Source organism: Falco cherrug, chromosome 13, assembly GCF_023634085.1.
Source record: "Falco cherrug isolate bFalChe1 chromosome 13, bFalChe1.pri, whole genome shotgun sequence".
NCBI lineage: Eukaryota > Metazoa > Chordata > Aves > Falconiformes > Falconidae > Falco > Falco cherrug.
Window position 1 is genome coordinate 14,523,050 of NC_073709.1, and position 13,849 is coordinate 14,536,898.

The 13,849-nt window shown below is 52.3% G+C and overlaps 2 protein-coding genes across 11 annotated transcripts in view; one reads left to right on the forward strand and one right to left on the reverse strand.

Annotated features, from left to right (window-relative positions):
• LOC129737252 (uncharacterized) lies at nt 1–13,821 on the reverse strand. 3 transcript variants are annotated; one of them, XM_055725614.1, is made up of 2 exons: nt 8,437–13,821; nt 1–6,149 (listed from the first exon to the last, which is right to left on the reverse strand). In XM_055725614.1, exon 2 carries the CDS (start codon nt 2,851–2,853, stop codon nt 1,933–1,935), a length of 921 nt encoding a protein of 306 aa, XP_055581589.1. In that variant the 5' UTR covers nt 2,854–6,149; nt 8,437–13,821; the 3' UTR covers nt 1–1,932. The 3 variants fall into 3 exon arrangements, with proteins under 3 accessions (XP_055581589.1, XP_055581588.1, XP_055581590.1); XM_055725613.1 differs by having other exon boundaries at nt 1–6,442; XM_055725615.1 differs by lacking the exon at nt 8,437–13,821 and having other exon boundaries at nt 1–4,217; nt 5,539–7,098.
• VEGFA (vascular endothelial growth factor A) overlaps nt 7,255–13,849 on the forward strand; it is a 23,620-nt gene continuing 17,025 nt past the window's right edge. For 7 of the 8 annotated variants that reach the window (XR_008734906.1, XR_008734905.1, XM_055725616.1 and 4 more), the window contains exon 1: nt 7,598–8,293. Coding sequence is in view for 6 of the 8 variants with exons in the window: in XM_055725616.1 (XP_055581591.1) it covers nt 8,228–8,293 (66 nt within the window). In the remaining 2 variants the exon portion in view is untranslated. Of the gene's footprint in view, nt 8,294–13,849 lie in introns of all 8 variants that reach the window. The other variant, XM_055725618.1, reaches the window with a different exon arrangement.

Below are 13,849 nucleotides of genomic sequence, written 5' to 3' on the forward strand. Positions count from 1 at the left end.
GGGGTACAAGCATTAAAAGGTAAAGCAGCTTAGGCATTTAGTCCAGGGTAGAGAGCGTGTTTTAGGGCTTTTGAAACTTCGGGGGGGTAAATGAGAAAGGAGAAAGGCATGCTGTTATTTCTAAAGGGTGAGGGAAGCTGCTCAACTCAGCCTGCTTCTCTTGTATCTGCAAATTGGCTGGCTCTGGACATGGGCTATCCAGATATAAATGCCTTGCTATAAGAGTTGTTTTGTGGCTCACTTTCAGGGAAACCAGGCTGCTAGGTACTTCATAGCAAGTCTTCTGGGGGCAAGGACTGTGTATTTTCCTTTACCAGGAAAGCAGCTTGCTCTTTCGGAGTGCTGCTGCCTCACAATGTAATGGTAAGAGAGCACTGCCCCATGCAGGTCTGGAGCGCTGCCCTGATGGTCCTGTGCTGCCCTGCAACATGATACAGATGGATAAGATGTGAGTGGGCAAGATGCTAATCCACCCACAATGTAACTCTCGTGAAACGTCCGGGAAGGGGATGGAGTAAACCTGCACTATATTTTTTGCTACCAGGATAGAGATAATATCTTAGATTCACTGCTGATTTGCAAACTCACATCCCTTCCTCCATCCACCAACCTTTGGAAGACTTAATACTGTCCCTTGAGGAGAAAAATAACATATATGGGAATACAGAAAATACTGAAAAGCAAGTTCTCTGTCAAACTATAGATGTCAGAAGCTAAGCTCTTTGACCTATAGCTCAGTTCCAGAAATAACATTTCTTTTTAGATGAGCAGAAAATAAGCTGGCAATGATGAAACTGATCATATGTTTGAACTTTAATTTTGTTGGTGGATGGCAGTTGTATGAGTAGCTGCCCCTGCGGTTTTTGTTTTAAATCATCTGGGCTTTTAATACTGACCTTTCTGTGAATTGGTGACATCAGAAAACCTATTACCCAATTCAGATTTTGCCAATCTTCTTCAAAAGTAGTTTTATTTATGAATATCCTATTTGTAAGAAAGGGGGCATTTCTGGCATCTCGAGCATATTAAGCCTTGGCTATGTTTTGTCCTACTGGTGTAAATAGTTTTCCCAGAACTGACACTAGCGAAGTGGTCTCAACCTGAAGCTGTTTGGACCAAACTTCCTTCTAAGATTTGCCCTAAGAAATTGCTTTCAAAATGCTGAGAGGCAAAAGGAATTTGAGAAATTACAATTAGCAAGGACGAGGCTGATGAGCTTGGCCAAGGATGAGGAAGGCAGCTCTCGAATTCTGTTCTTGAGAAATGCTCTACAGGCTGCATTTCAGTTCCAGAGCTGGAAAGTACTCCCCCGGGAGACCAAGAGCTGGAGAATTTAGGAACCTCCCAACAGCCTATTTGCCCCTGTTTTGATCTTTTATTAGTTGGGAGTATTGCCCAGCCTTTTTTTGGGTGTGAAGGTGTGGCTCTGGGCAGACAGCCACCAAGGTGTGTTGGCATCTGTTGAGTCCAGAGACAGAAGGAATTTAAGAAAACTTCCCTGCTTTGAGCAACGCAATGTGCTCTCATGAAATTGCTCACTGACCTGTATTCGATATGCTTTACTTAAGGTCCTGATGAAACTGAAACACTATCTTGTGTGAACTGTGATTCAAAAGAGTTATCAAATTTCCATTTATCCAAAACAATTTCTTGAAGTCTGCTATTTTAAAAAAATTGCATGTTTTCAGAGTGTAGAGCCAGACATTAATACACCTCTGAGATGGAAGCTTTACAATTTTATGTATGGTTTGTGGTTTAGACATCAGATAATAACCTAGCATAAGTATGAAAACATTTAACTGGCATCCAGTTGTAGATTTGATTGGAGCATCCTTTGGTTGGGGTTTCTAGCCTGCACAGTTGAGTGGGCAGGTTTTTGTGAAGGGTCAGGCCCCAGGTCATTCGTGGAGGTGAGACTGGGATGATCATGAGTTACTTGTGGGAAAGGAGGTGGGAGGAGGAAATGGTGCAAGGAGGTCTAGAATCACCGGTGGGGAAGTGGTATCTGGGGATGGGGAGGTTCCCTGCCTCAGCCCCTAATTGCTGGGGAAGAGGCACAGGTGTTGCTTTGGTGCATACACATTTCACACCCCTCTGGTACCCTGGAATGGGGAACCACAAATGGCTGGCTGGTAGCTGCTCACCAGCTTTTAACCCTAAGGAAGCTACAACTCCCAAATCTCCTCCTTCCATTGTAGAGGGGCTTTTGAGTCCCGCCAAGCAGATCTGAGAGGAGGTTGGGTCAGCGCTTGTTGGCACCCTGCCCGTGTGGCAATAATCCCGCACTGCCTGAAGGGAGGCAGGAAGGTTTTCTTCTGCCTTGGAGGGAGAAGGAGGCTGGGTTTCTGCTGTGGTTTCTTCCTTCCAGGGGAGCACTGGTGAGTGAGTGGCCAGAGAAAATACATGATTTGTGACAAGGTATATCTGTGATCCTGTCCCCATGTCCCCAGCATTTAATCCAACTACCAGATCTGTGGGCAGGAGGGAGTTTTCCCTTGATAAAATAGACACCACTGGCTGGGGTGTGCTACCTTCCTCGTTAGCACCGACAGCTTCTGACAGTTGTGTGGGGCACTGGCGTGGATCACAGCCTGCCACTGCTGAGGCTTGGGGAGAGCCTTGCACACTTCTCTCTTTCTGTGGTGCATTACGCTTGTGGTATTTGACCTTTGCTACAGCTCTGAAGTGTGGTGTGAGGTGTTGGGAGGGACTTTGTGGCCCATGACACACAGAATAGATGCTTTGTGGGTTCCTCTGGTCTGAAGTCCCATTTGGTTGTCTTTGTGGAGGACTGCACATGCTGACTGTCCAACTGCTGTGTCCCTCTGTTACCATACTCATTTGATGCGTCATCGGTGTGATTCTGATGTGATTGTTCTATAGGTTTATTTATTGTTCAAGTCAATATTGCTAACGGCCACTTGATTTGCAGGGGAGGGATAGGCATGCTTGAGTTTAGTTTTATTTTTGTTTGGTAGTTACCAAAATGTTGAAATCTGAGACCAAGTCATACCTCCTTCAGCAAGCAACATGTGTCCAGCACCTGGGACAAACATCAAGCGATCAACCTCAAACAACAGAACAGCTTTTCTGAAATCAGCCTTTGCTTCTTAGACACATAAGCCATGAATAACACCCACTCCCTATGTTTGGAGTGTAAAATACGAGCTCCAGGACAAATGATAATAAATGAGCCCAAATGAATTCTCCCCTCCAGAAAATTATTTAATACGTAAGACTGCCCCATCAGATGCTTCTCCAGGGACCATGATGTAAGTGTATAGTGAAGTACTATCACAGTAACCGTGTGTGTGTATTCCTACCAGCTCTGTTAGCCGGGGATGTATAAGTCAGGGTCAAGACGTCTGATGTACCCTTAGGCTGACATTACATGTAGTTTCGGCATGAAAAAAGCTGTTTGAGTCTCTTGATCTCTCTGTAGATATTAAAACAATCCTGCTGATGGCTGAGGACCTGTCCTGTGACATCCATTCACTTGTCACTGCCTCTGCTGCTTGCTGCAAAAGGATGATGCAAAGATCCAGCGAGAGACTGGGTAGGGGAGATGGTGAGTGAGGAAAGGGGAGCAGCTCCTCATAGCCTGCTGTCTTTATTGACTGTGGGAGAAGCACCCAGGGTACAAAATCAACCCAGAAGGAACCAGCGAGTGATGGTGCTGTGCATTTGTGAGCGTTTTTCTCTCTTTCCAGGAGCTGAAGATCTTTGGACAAACTTCTGAGCGACAAGAGGCAAGTGAAACAGCCAGTGGGTGGTGCATGGGCATCTCTTATGCTTGCAAATACAAGCCTAGCGCTGCCCTTGCCCGGTGCTTGTATTCTATTTATACCACAGCAGAGGGAGCGTTGGCAAAGCATCTCAGAGGAGCAACCTTTTGTTATACCTACAGCTGCTCCCTTCCCTGTTAGTGCAACCGACACAAAAATAATCACAACGATAAGGATCGTGTGGTCAATTGATTCACTGTCTTGTGACCAGGCTGCAGACAACTCGGCCATAGCCTGGCTATTGCATCTGCCTCCCTGTGATTTCTTACAGGGAAGGAAGCACCTGAAATACCTCAGGACATTTAGGATCCGTTCACCTGGCTGCTTCTCTCAACAGCTCACTCCATTCTGGCCTTTTTTCCATGTCTGCTAGAAGGCCAGATCAAGACGTTGATTTTCCTCATGCTGTCCTCCAGGCTCAGCGCTGAGGGACTATATTTGAAATCAGAGAGTGAGCTGTGTGTTAAGAAATAGCTCTGGCACTAAAATATTTAAAATTACTCTTTGTTTCCCTGACTTCTCTCCTAATTTAGATTATCCAAATCCAGATTCCCCCCAGACTTGCCCACAAGATAGAATTCTAAGAAAATATTGTTTCATTTGTTTTTTAACGTCCACATTTCTCACATTTCCTGTTCCAATTTCAAAGTGGGCCTGAGCTCCTCCGCTAGCATTGCTCCGGCTGTAAAATCTGAGAGAGGGGAGAAAAAAATAAACAAAGTGCAGGGAATGCGTTTCTTGCATTTCCCCCTTGTCAGCCACAGGTTCTTTTAGGTAAGTTGGTAAAGAGTTACTGACATTCCTCTTTTCAGGTCAAATAAAGGGATTAGACGAAGAGTATTACTAACATGGGTCAAGGTATTAAAAAATGGATGCCTAAATTTAGGCTCCTAATTTTGTATTTTGAGCCCCTAAATAGGGCTTGTGCCCTTTGAAGTCAATGCCAAAGCTTCCACTGAATTCAATCTGCAAGATGAAGTCCTAAATTATGGTCAGGCTCTTAAAAGTTCTCATCGTCTCACAGCTCCAAATAAGTCATCACCCAGCCTCTTTGCAAATCACGCGTCTTCCCTTAAGTGCCTGAACATGGAGCTTGTGCTTTTAGGTATTCCGTATTTAAAATCCTGCCTGTTGATGCCATCTTTCTTTCTGTCTCTGGAGCCATTGACATGGGAAAGATAACAAGGCTAATAAAGAAGCGTAGCTGGGTAACACATTGATTTGCTTTTTTTGGTGAGCGGTGCCTAGCACGAACGCTGTGGATTCTATAGCAATGTCAGTATTTATTACGGTGTAACGTTAACATGGGAGGCACATGAATGTCCTTGCTGGTGCCAGAATTCAAGCAAGTACATGACCATTTGCACAAACTTCACATACACCGCTTTCCTGGTAACAGGATGTTGGCAGGTGGGAAGATCACAGGATCCACATGAAACGTAAGACGAGATGAGCAATCCCGTAGTGGTAATTTTAGAAGCTGGGTTCTGTACATTATTTACAGTACATTGTAGCTTTAAGGGGATAACGCTACCCCTTGCCACTCGTGGGTTTAATCTTTTTTGTGAGACTTCTGTGTGGGACTTGTGGTGGTGCAGCAGCCAAAGGGATATTGTCCATACAGGGGAGGGTTAAAATTGCAAGTTATTTGCAGTAGAGCTGCCTTCATTCATAAAGCGCTCACCTAGTGAGAGGGGAAAAGGCACCTAGGACTTTCTACCAAATGAAGAGAAAAAAGTACTGACGGAGTTACCTGCTTGCTGCTGATCTGAAGTGCTGAGGCCTGGCACAAGGAGGGAGCTGCTCACTGTGAGCTGTGACAGAGTCGGAAGCGGTTCCTGCCTCCGGGAACTTTCATTTGCCTTTACCTTCAGTTAGTGAAATATTCCCTCTTTATCCCAGGGAGGGGCTTGAACTCTCCCTATCTCTCAAAGGACGTTTTTGGCAATTGCATTCCGAATACGGGAAACTCCAGCTATTTGGATGGATATTTTTCCTCAGAAGCCCTCTGCAACAATCAGTTAAAAAATAAAATAAAATAGAGAAAGGAAAGAAAAAGGGATTCTTTTGCAATGTTTGAACAACACCCACCACTCCGCTGTAGAAACGTGATCCCTGAGGGGAAAGGGATTATATTCTCTTTCAGTTTTCAGCTAGGCTGGATTTCTCCCCTCGCCCAGAAGGAGGGCCGGGGGCACCAGGGGTGCGGGGCATGACCCCGCTGCCTTACGCAGAGGAGGCGCTGGATGGGAGCTGGAGTCGCTCCTTGCTCAGACAGACCCGTCACTCATCTCCCAGCCTTCCTCGGGATCGGTGTGACCCGGGTGACATCCCTGCATCCTGCACTAACGGGTGACACAAAACCTTTAAAAAATAAACAAAGGGAAGAAGAGGTCTAAGATCTACCGAAAGCAAAGATTTTTATTTTTTTTTTTTGTCATTTCGTGTGTTTCCCTCAGCCAGCAGGTGCCTCTATAGAGCCAACGCTTCGCCTGTGTCAGTAGGAGTCCGTGGCACAGCACTGGAATACCTGCTTTCAAATGATAATATGGCCTTTTCTTTCTTCGGTGTCTTTTTCCCCTTCTCCTTCCTCCAGCCCACGGTGAGCCCCAGGAATCTGCCAGTCTGGACTTCCACTCTGTCCGCCACCCGAGGTCCTTGGATGACGGTGGCAGGAGAGAGATTTATATATGTTGACACAGGCATATTGTCACTATATATCCCGTATGAGGAAATTTTGTGTGTGACAGGAGCAAAGAAGGAGCTCAGTTGGGGAATGTCTGCGGTAACCCCAGTGAGACAAAGCTGCCTTTCTGCCCTTCAAATACCTTCCCAGAAAGCAGGGTGGGGTTTGATGGCAAAACCTGCACCCCTTCAGCCCGACACCCATGGCACATGGGGCACGGCTCCGGCAGTGCAGGCGGGGGGCTGGTGCTGCATAAAGAGAGGTGAAGCCCAACTGAGGATGACACCCCACCCCCCACCCCCCTTTAGCACGTAGGTGCTAAGAAATCACTGTATCTGAAAAGCAAGGGCCTCGGGGGGGACGGATGATGTCTGTGACCACAATTTGTCCCCTGCTGCCCCCTCCCCCCAAATGGCTCCGTTGGACTTTGGAGCAATTCCCACGGGCAAGGTGAATTTTGACCCGAACGTGCATCCATCGGCGGGGCAGAAAGGGTGGAGGCAGCGCGGCCCGTGGGGCGGCGGGGGGAAGGCCGGGCGGGCGGGGGGCGAGACGTGCTGGCGGCGTGGGGCCGCGGTCCCGCGTGGGGTGGCGGGGAGCGGCGGAGGGGGCGCGCACCCCTTTACCTCCGTGGCCTTTTCGCCAGCGCGGAAAGGATGGGAGGGGAGGAGGGAGGAGAAAACGCCGCGGAGGGTGGGACTTCTCCGGAGCGTGTCTCCCCGCGGCCGCGCCGAGCAGTTGCAGAGCGCCGGCGAGCGGGCGGTGGGGCGGGCGCTGCGCGGGGAGCGGGCGCTGCGCGGAGCCGCCGCTGGAGTGCGCGGAGCGCGGCTGCCGGTGCGCCGGGGCGAGGAGCGCACGCCGCGCCGGCGGGGGACAGCGCGCCGCGGGAGCAGCCCTCCCCGGGCACCGGGACCTGCTGTTGGCTTGCCGCCTTGCTTTATCCTCTCGTAATTTATTTTTCCCCACCTACACTTTGATCCGCTGGGATTTTTTTTTTCCTCCCTTTTCTGCAGAGCCTCCCCCCCGCCCCAGTTCCCTCCCTCTCTAGCCAGTTTGGATTTTTTTTTTTTTTTCTTTTTTTCCTTTTATATTACTATTCTGATTTTTTTTTTTTTTTTATTAAAGCGGTGGACAGAGACAGGCAGAGAGAGACAGGCAGAGAGGGCAGGAGGAACGCGCTCTGTTCGTCCCCTCCACCACCATCACCCCGACTTGCGGAGAGGGGTCGGGCCGAGCGGCGGCAGGATCAGCCCCTTCCCCCCGGGGAGGCGACCCCGGCTCGGGGAGCCGCCGGAGGCAGCCGCCGCGAAGAGGGGCAGCAGAAAAGAGATGCATTGAAACTTTCCGCGCAAACTTTGGCGTGAGTGCGCGAAACCGAGCGCGGCGCGGGTGCGTGCCTGCCCCGGCGCGGGGAGAGCGGCCGCGGACGGGCGCCGCTGTGGAGCTCGGACTGCCCGGCGGCGGGGGCCGGGCGGCGGCGGGGCGGCCGCGGAGCCTGCGCTCGGCCCGGCGGAGCGCCCACCGAAAGCAGCAGCAGGGGCCGGCGGAGAGCCGGGCTTATGGAGGGGTGAAACCGGAGACCCCGAAGAGGAACCCTCCTTCCCCCGGAGCCCCTCGCAGCGCCCGGCCGGCGGTACCCCAGGAGGCGGCGGCGGCGGGCACGGAGGAGGCGCGGGCGAGAGCGCGGCGGGGCGGCGGGGCGGCGGCGGCGAGGCGGAGCGCGGCGGGCCCCGCTCCGCGGCGTGCGCTGGCAACCATGAACTTTCTGCTCACTTGGATCCACTGGGGGCTGGCGGCGCTGCTCTATCTGCAGAGCGCGGAGGTAAGCGCCGGGGACGGGGACGGCGGCGGGACGGGGGCTTTTGTGGCCTCGGGGGGGGTGGGGGGGTGGGCGCGGAAAAGACTTTTCCCCCCTTGTGGTTTTTTTTTTTCTCGACACCCCCCCCCCCCCCCTTTCCTTCTCACCTGCTCGGTGTGGTGCCGCCGCGCCGCTGGCACCGGGTGCGGGTGGGTGCCTGCAGCGCACACGTGTGTGTGTGTGCGTGCGTGCAGCGCTGCGGCGGGGGGGCGAGCGCTGCCCGGCGCTTCGCGGGCCCCCGGGGCAGCCGGCAGCCCGTGCGGAGGGAGCGCGCATTGCGCGCCCCCGGCGCGGAGCTCCCGGGGCGGCGGGGCCGGGGGTGCCGGCGGGGCCGGGGCGCTGCGCGGCGCGGGGCAGGGAGGCAGCGCGCTGGCTTCTTGCATCAGCCTCGCCTTCCCGTCCTCGGGTCTCCTGACATTGCAAAAGGGTGTTTCGGCGGTATTTGCCTTGGGTCCCAGCTCGGGTTCGTGCCGCCGAGTGGAGTTCAAAATACCTAGCCGGAAAAACAAATAGAGATCAAAGAGGACAAAATGGATTCTGAATTTCTTCCAGACTGAAAAAAAAATTAATCAAAATACGTGTCTCCTGCACCGAGATTACAAACCCGCGCATTTTTCTCTTCTCTTCCTCCTCAGTCACTTTTACTTTTGCCTCATTGTCATTCCTGAGGGATTAGAAACCCACTCTCCCTCCTTTTCTTTCTTTTCTTTCTTTCTCTCTTTCTCTCTTTTTTTAAGGAAAAAGAAAGGCAGCTTTCTGTACAAACCTGTCCTATAAATCTGTCTGTTTTCTAAAGAGTCAAGAGGGCTGTGTTGCCAAGAGATATTAAGGGGTTTAGACAGAGTGCCCACGTGAAAGTGGCTGTGTGCTAGGCGGGCATGGATTACGTTTTAAAGGCTATAACAGGTTAGTTCTCTCCTGCCATTTCTCCTTGGAGAGAATGTGGGCCAGATGATCTGCAATCGTGAAAATAAACGTTGCTTGCAAACTAATCAGTTATTCACATTGTTTGTTCAGCACCGATGCTGGAAGGTAACTCCCCAATTAGGAGCCATTTCAGCTGTAACTGAAGTCATGCAGGCACTACGCGCTTTGTTTCTACCCTGTTATATCTCTACTTTCTCCAGTGACAGCCGCACGTTGGGCTGTACTCGATGGGAGCGGAGGTGCACCTCTCCCTGGCGTGTGGCACAGCGCAGCTCTTGCCTGCCAGCCTCAGCTCGGGGAACAATCCTTTCCGCCCTCCCAAGAGTTTTTCCACCATCACCTAAAACGGGGGTTCTTTGCCCCCTGGCTCCTCAGTGAACTCGTACAGTAGTGTCTGTTCCCCGGCTATAGGTTAGACAACTCTGTATGGGTGTCTAGTGATAATACCCTTTAACCCTCCCCTTGCTCCTTCTCCCCTCCCCTTCCTCTTCCCCAGAGAAGGAAACGGCTGATCAGGTAGAGTCCAGGTCTGTCGGCCCTCAGGAGTCGTGTAAAAGCCTCATGCTGCCTTTTCTCCCAGGCAGGAGGATGATGCCGATGGGAAAGGAAAGAGGATAATCATGGGGAAAATACTAGGGAAGAATTAGGGGGTGTCGGTCGTGGTGGGGGGAAATGTTGTGGGGATAGGTACGTGAGAGACTGTGAGATGTTCAGATAGCCGGGTGATGCGGGCCATATAAGTGCTCAGGCGGATCGATGGTGAGGTCTGCCCTTTGGTTCTGTCCTTATTTGTCCGTTGATCACCCAGGCACCACGGTGATGGGAACGTTAGAAATACCAGCAGATCTCACGTAGGCAGCTTGACGATGACTCTGGGCATGGCAGAAGGCATGACTCTTCACGCTGGGACTAGGGTTTTGTGCTTTGATGATAATATTTATCTGTACTGTTAATCTGGCTGTTGTGCTGAATAAAACCTATCTGGCTAGCCAGGCGCATTGGAGAGCATTAAATAAAAGCTCAGGCAGAGGCTGAGCTGGGAGAGCGTGGTCCCAGCGTGTGTCAGGGAGCTTTCCTGAAGGAGAAAGAAGAGGGACACAGGAATCATGGTGCTCCTCTGGTGAAGGTGGCAGGGGGATAGCTCCTTACTGAGGAAATTGTTACAGTAGCTCCTGCAGCAAGGCTGGGACAGTGGGAAATTATGTCATGGTTGGGGATGGGCTGTTCTGATGCCACAGGTGTCTGCCTCCATTGGTGGCGATAGCCTTTCTGTGCAGGAGAGGGAGGAAAAGGTGGTTTGCAGTGCCGCCCTCCCAGCTGTTTGCCTATGCTGAGCTGCGGTGCGCAGTCCTTGCTCCCCATGGGGTCAGGGAGGTTGTGTTGTTGTCCCCTTCCAGTCCCTCTTTTCCTAAAGAATGGGGGACGGTCTGTCGTTCCTCATCTTCCTTTGTCTGCGGGTCTTGGCGGCAGCCGGGTGGCAGGTTACCCCTGATGAGGGTCTCGGAACTCTTCGCTTCCTGCCCTGAACTGTGGAGGGACCTGGATACACCAGCTGTATTGCCATAGGGAACAGGCATCGATCAGACACCGAGGGAGGGAGAGCAAGCCTGTGACTAGACTGCTAATGATCGCACACCCACCAGGCTCCCTGCCTTTGGTGTGCCTCTGCGCCAGGCCACGACGGGGAGCCACCAGAACCTGTTTCCCCAGCCCACAGGCAGCCAGGACACAGCGGGTCACCTTCCCCAGAGCTGCTCCAGGCCTTGCTCCCAGGACAGGCTGCGAGGAGTGTTCCTCTGGGAGAAGGGGAGAGGGAAGCCCATGCTGACATCTCAGAGGGGTTTGCTGATTCGTGAGCAACCCCAAATCCGCTCTCCTGTCCATCCTGCTCCGTGTCAGAGGTGCCTCGGCTGTGCTGGCAGCTTGCAGTATTGCTGACCTCTGTCTGCATGTACAATGGAGAAGGAGTGCAGTGAGTCCCGTGTCCCCCCTGCTTAAGTAGAAACCGCTGAGAATTTCTAGTGCCTAAGACGAAAAGTGTCTTAACTCTGGTCCCAGAGTCCCTCTCAAAGTGGATGGATTGTTTGTTCCAGTCCTAAACAGTTACAAAGCTCTTTTAATGAGGCTGCACAGATTAGGGGGAGGGGAAGGCAGAGAAAGAGTTCTGGTGGTGGTAGTCAGGGGAGTGATGGTTAGAGGGGAATGACTTGATTAACCTTTTCTCTCCCTTCAGAGAATAACTTGCTTCAGACAAGGACTGGGGGAGAAAGGGGACAGGGAGGGTGCAGACACACGGATGGTGTGAAGTGGGTTTATTCGTTAGGGAGGGTTTTACTCCACTGCGGGATGTGCATTTGCTGTGACCTGCAAAGGGCACAGAAAGGAGCTTCCCCTTGGTCAGCCCCGTTCCCAGGGTCATTTATCCCACTCTTGAGCACAAGGGTTGCTTCCACACCTCTGTGAAACGCTGAAAATCTGTTGGAAGGAAATTGTGTTACAGAGCTGTTGGGTAATGCCAAAAGCCAGCAGAGGAGAGTGTGACCTTCAGGCTCCCACCGAAGGGCACGCTGGGCCTGCTTGTCCCTTGGAATGCTTTTGGTTCCCCATTGCCCTGTCTGATATGTAGCGGACTGGTTTAAAGTGAGGCACAAGCCTCAGCCTCACCTGCTGTTCTAGTGGATGGGCTTTGAGGGCACCTAAGTCACAGGTGAAAGGCACTGCTGAAAGGGCAGAAAAGTTTCTTGGTAGAGTGAGCAGAGAGGGTGTTACTGATAGTTCTGGGAAACCTTTCAGGTTTCTGCTGAGAGCTCCCCTGGGAGTGCTTAGAAGCTCTGTGCAGACCTCGTGTACGGATCTTATTTCTGGTTCTTGGGGTGGGATCGCAACCCAGGTCTAGGTGATTGCCGGGAGAGTGTTCTGGCTCCTGCTCCAGTACATCAGGGGCAGAGAGAGGTGCTGGCCAGGTGCAGGGGAGCAGTGACAGTATGTGGCTTCTGCTTTCCGTCACCTGTGCACCGTGTGTGCTTGCGTGTGAGGAGGTGGTGGGATTGGCAGTTGGCTGGGCAACCTTGCATGGAGAATGGGTAGAATGACCCTCAAGGTGTCTCTGAGCTAATTTTGCCATGGCCATCATGGTCATGCTACGTGCGAACCAAAAATCCCTCTGTGAAAGGTCTTGGGGGCGTTGTGAATTGGATAAACTGACTTGGCTCGTGATCCTTTTCCTGTGCTATGACACAGACTGAGGCTTTTCTGCCCTTGATGCGGTTTTCATTTGACCCGTAGGTTGTCAGGCGCCGAGTGGCTTCGGAAGGCCACTGCAACCCCCGCTTGCCTCCATTTTGTTTGTGCTGTTGCAGTGACCTTCACACTTCAGGAATGAAACTGTTTCTAGGAACCAGCTTTTTAAACTGTTGTCACAGCACTGAGCTTGGGCTCACAGCCCTCTCCTCCCCAGGGAAGAAACAGATCCATGGGGTGGCTCAGGTCTGGGCCGGTGAGTTATGCCCAGGTACAGAAAGACTTTGGTTGAAATGAGAAGCAAGGAGTTCGGTCAGAGGGACCTCAGACAAAGGGAACTGTGCACAGACACAAAGGAGCGGCTGGGAGAGGGGCTTCTAGGGCTTCGCTGGCTCTCTTGCTGCCTCCTTTTAAAAGCTGATGCTTTGGGCTGCTTCAGTGGTGGTGCTGCCCCATGCATGGGGCTACCTAGAAGACTGTCAGTAGCAGATTCCCGTTGTGAGCTTGGGGTGGACTTTGCCTGCTCGATTCAGTTGTCTCCGGCCGCAGGATCAGAGGGCCTTTTTCTAAGCCTAAATGCAGCAGATTGCTGATGAAGCGGTGTTTTATATGTATCACCACGCTCTTTTGGGGCCTTTGCTGAAAGACGGCATGTTCTGGGGCGGATGGCGTCACACAGGTGGCAACATACCTCGGGGAAGTGAATCAAGCTGGGCATTTTTTGGTTTTGGTTCAGAACAGAACAGCAGGGGGAAACCTGACTTGGCTGGAAAGTTACGTCAGAGCTAAAACCCTCACGCAGAGCAGGAAGAGTGGAGTTTTTGTTTCACCTGGAATTAAAAAGACTTCCTTAGTAAAGCAGTGTAATGCGTCTCCATCCCGGTCTGGAGGTGGGTTACCTGTCGCCACTCCTGCCTGCGTCAGCGGTGTGGAAATGCCCCTCATCCCAAAAGGCAACGGGAGTGAGGACAGAGCTCGGGGCCTTGGATTTTGCCCAGGGGAAGCGTGGGGAGCGCAGGGACGGGAGCCCCGCTGCTGGGCCACGCAGGGGACTGCGGGGCAAGGATGCGTCTCCCCCTCTCGTCTCCAGTGCAGGGAGAGGGGGAACGTGGGTGGGATGGCGGTGACCATCGCCAAAGCGGTGCTGTCACAGTTAATCGCTCTGACACCCGGCCAGATACCAACACCTCGGTGGCCACCACCACTTGGCGACAGACGCCTGTGACATTGAGAGGGGAGCGATGCCCTTTGGCGCCTGGCCGCCCTTCTCCCCCCTCTGCCCTCCCGGGCCGGATTCACCTCGCGGGGGGCGGAGGAGAGCGGTGCCAGGCGGGAGGGCACCCTGGTGTTTTT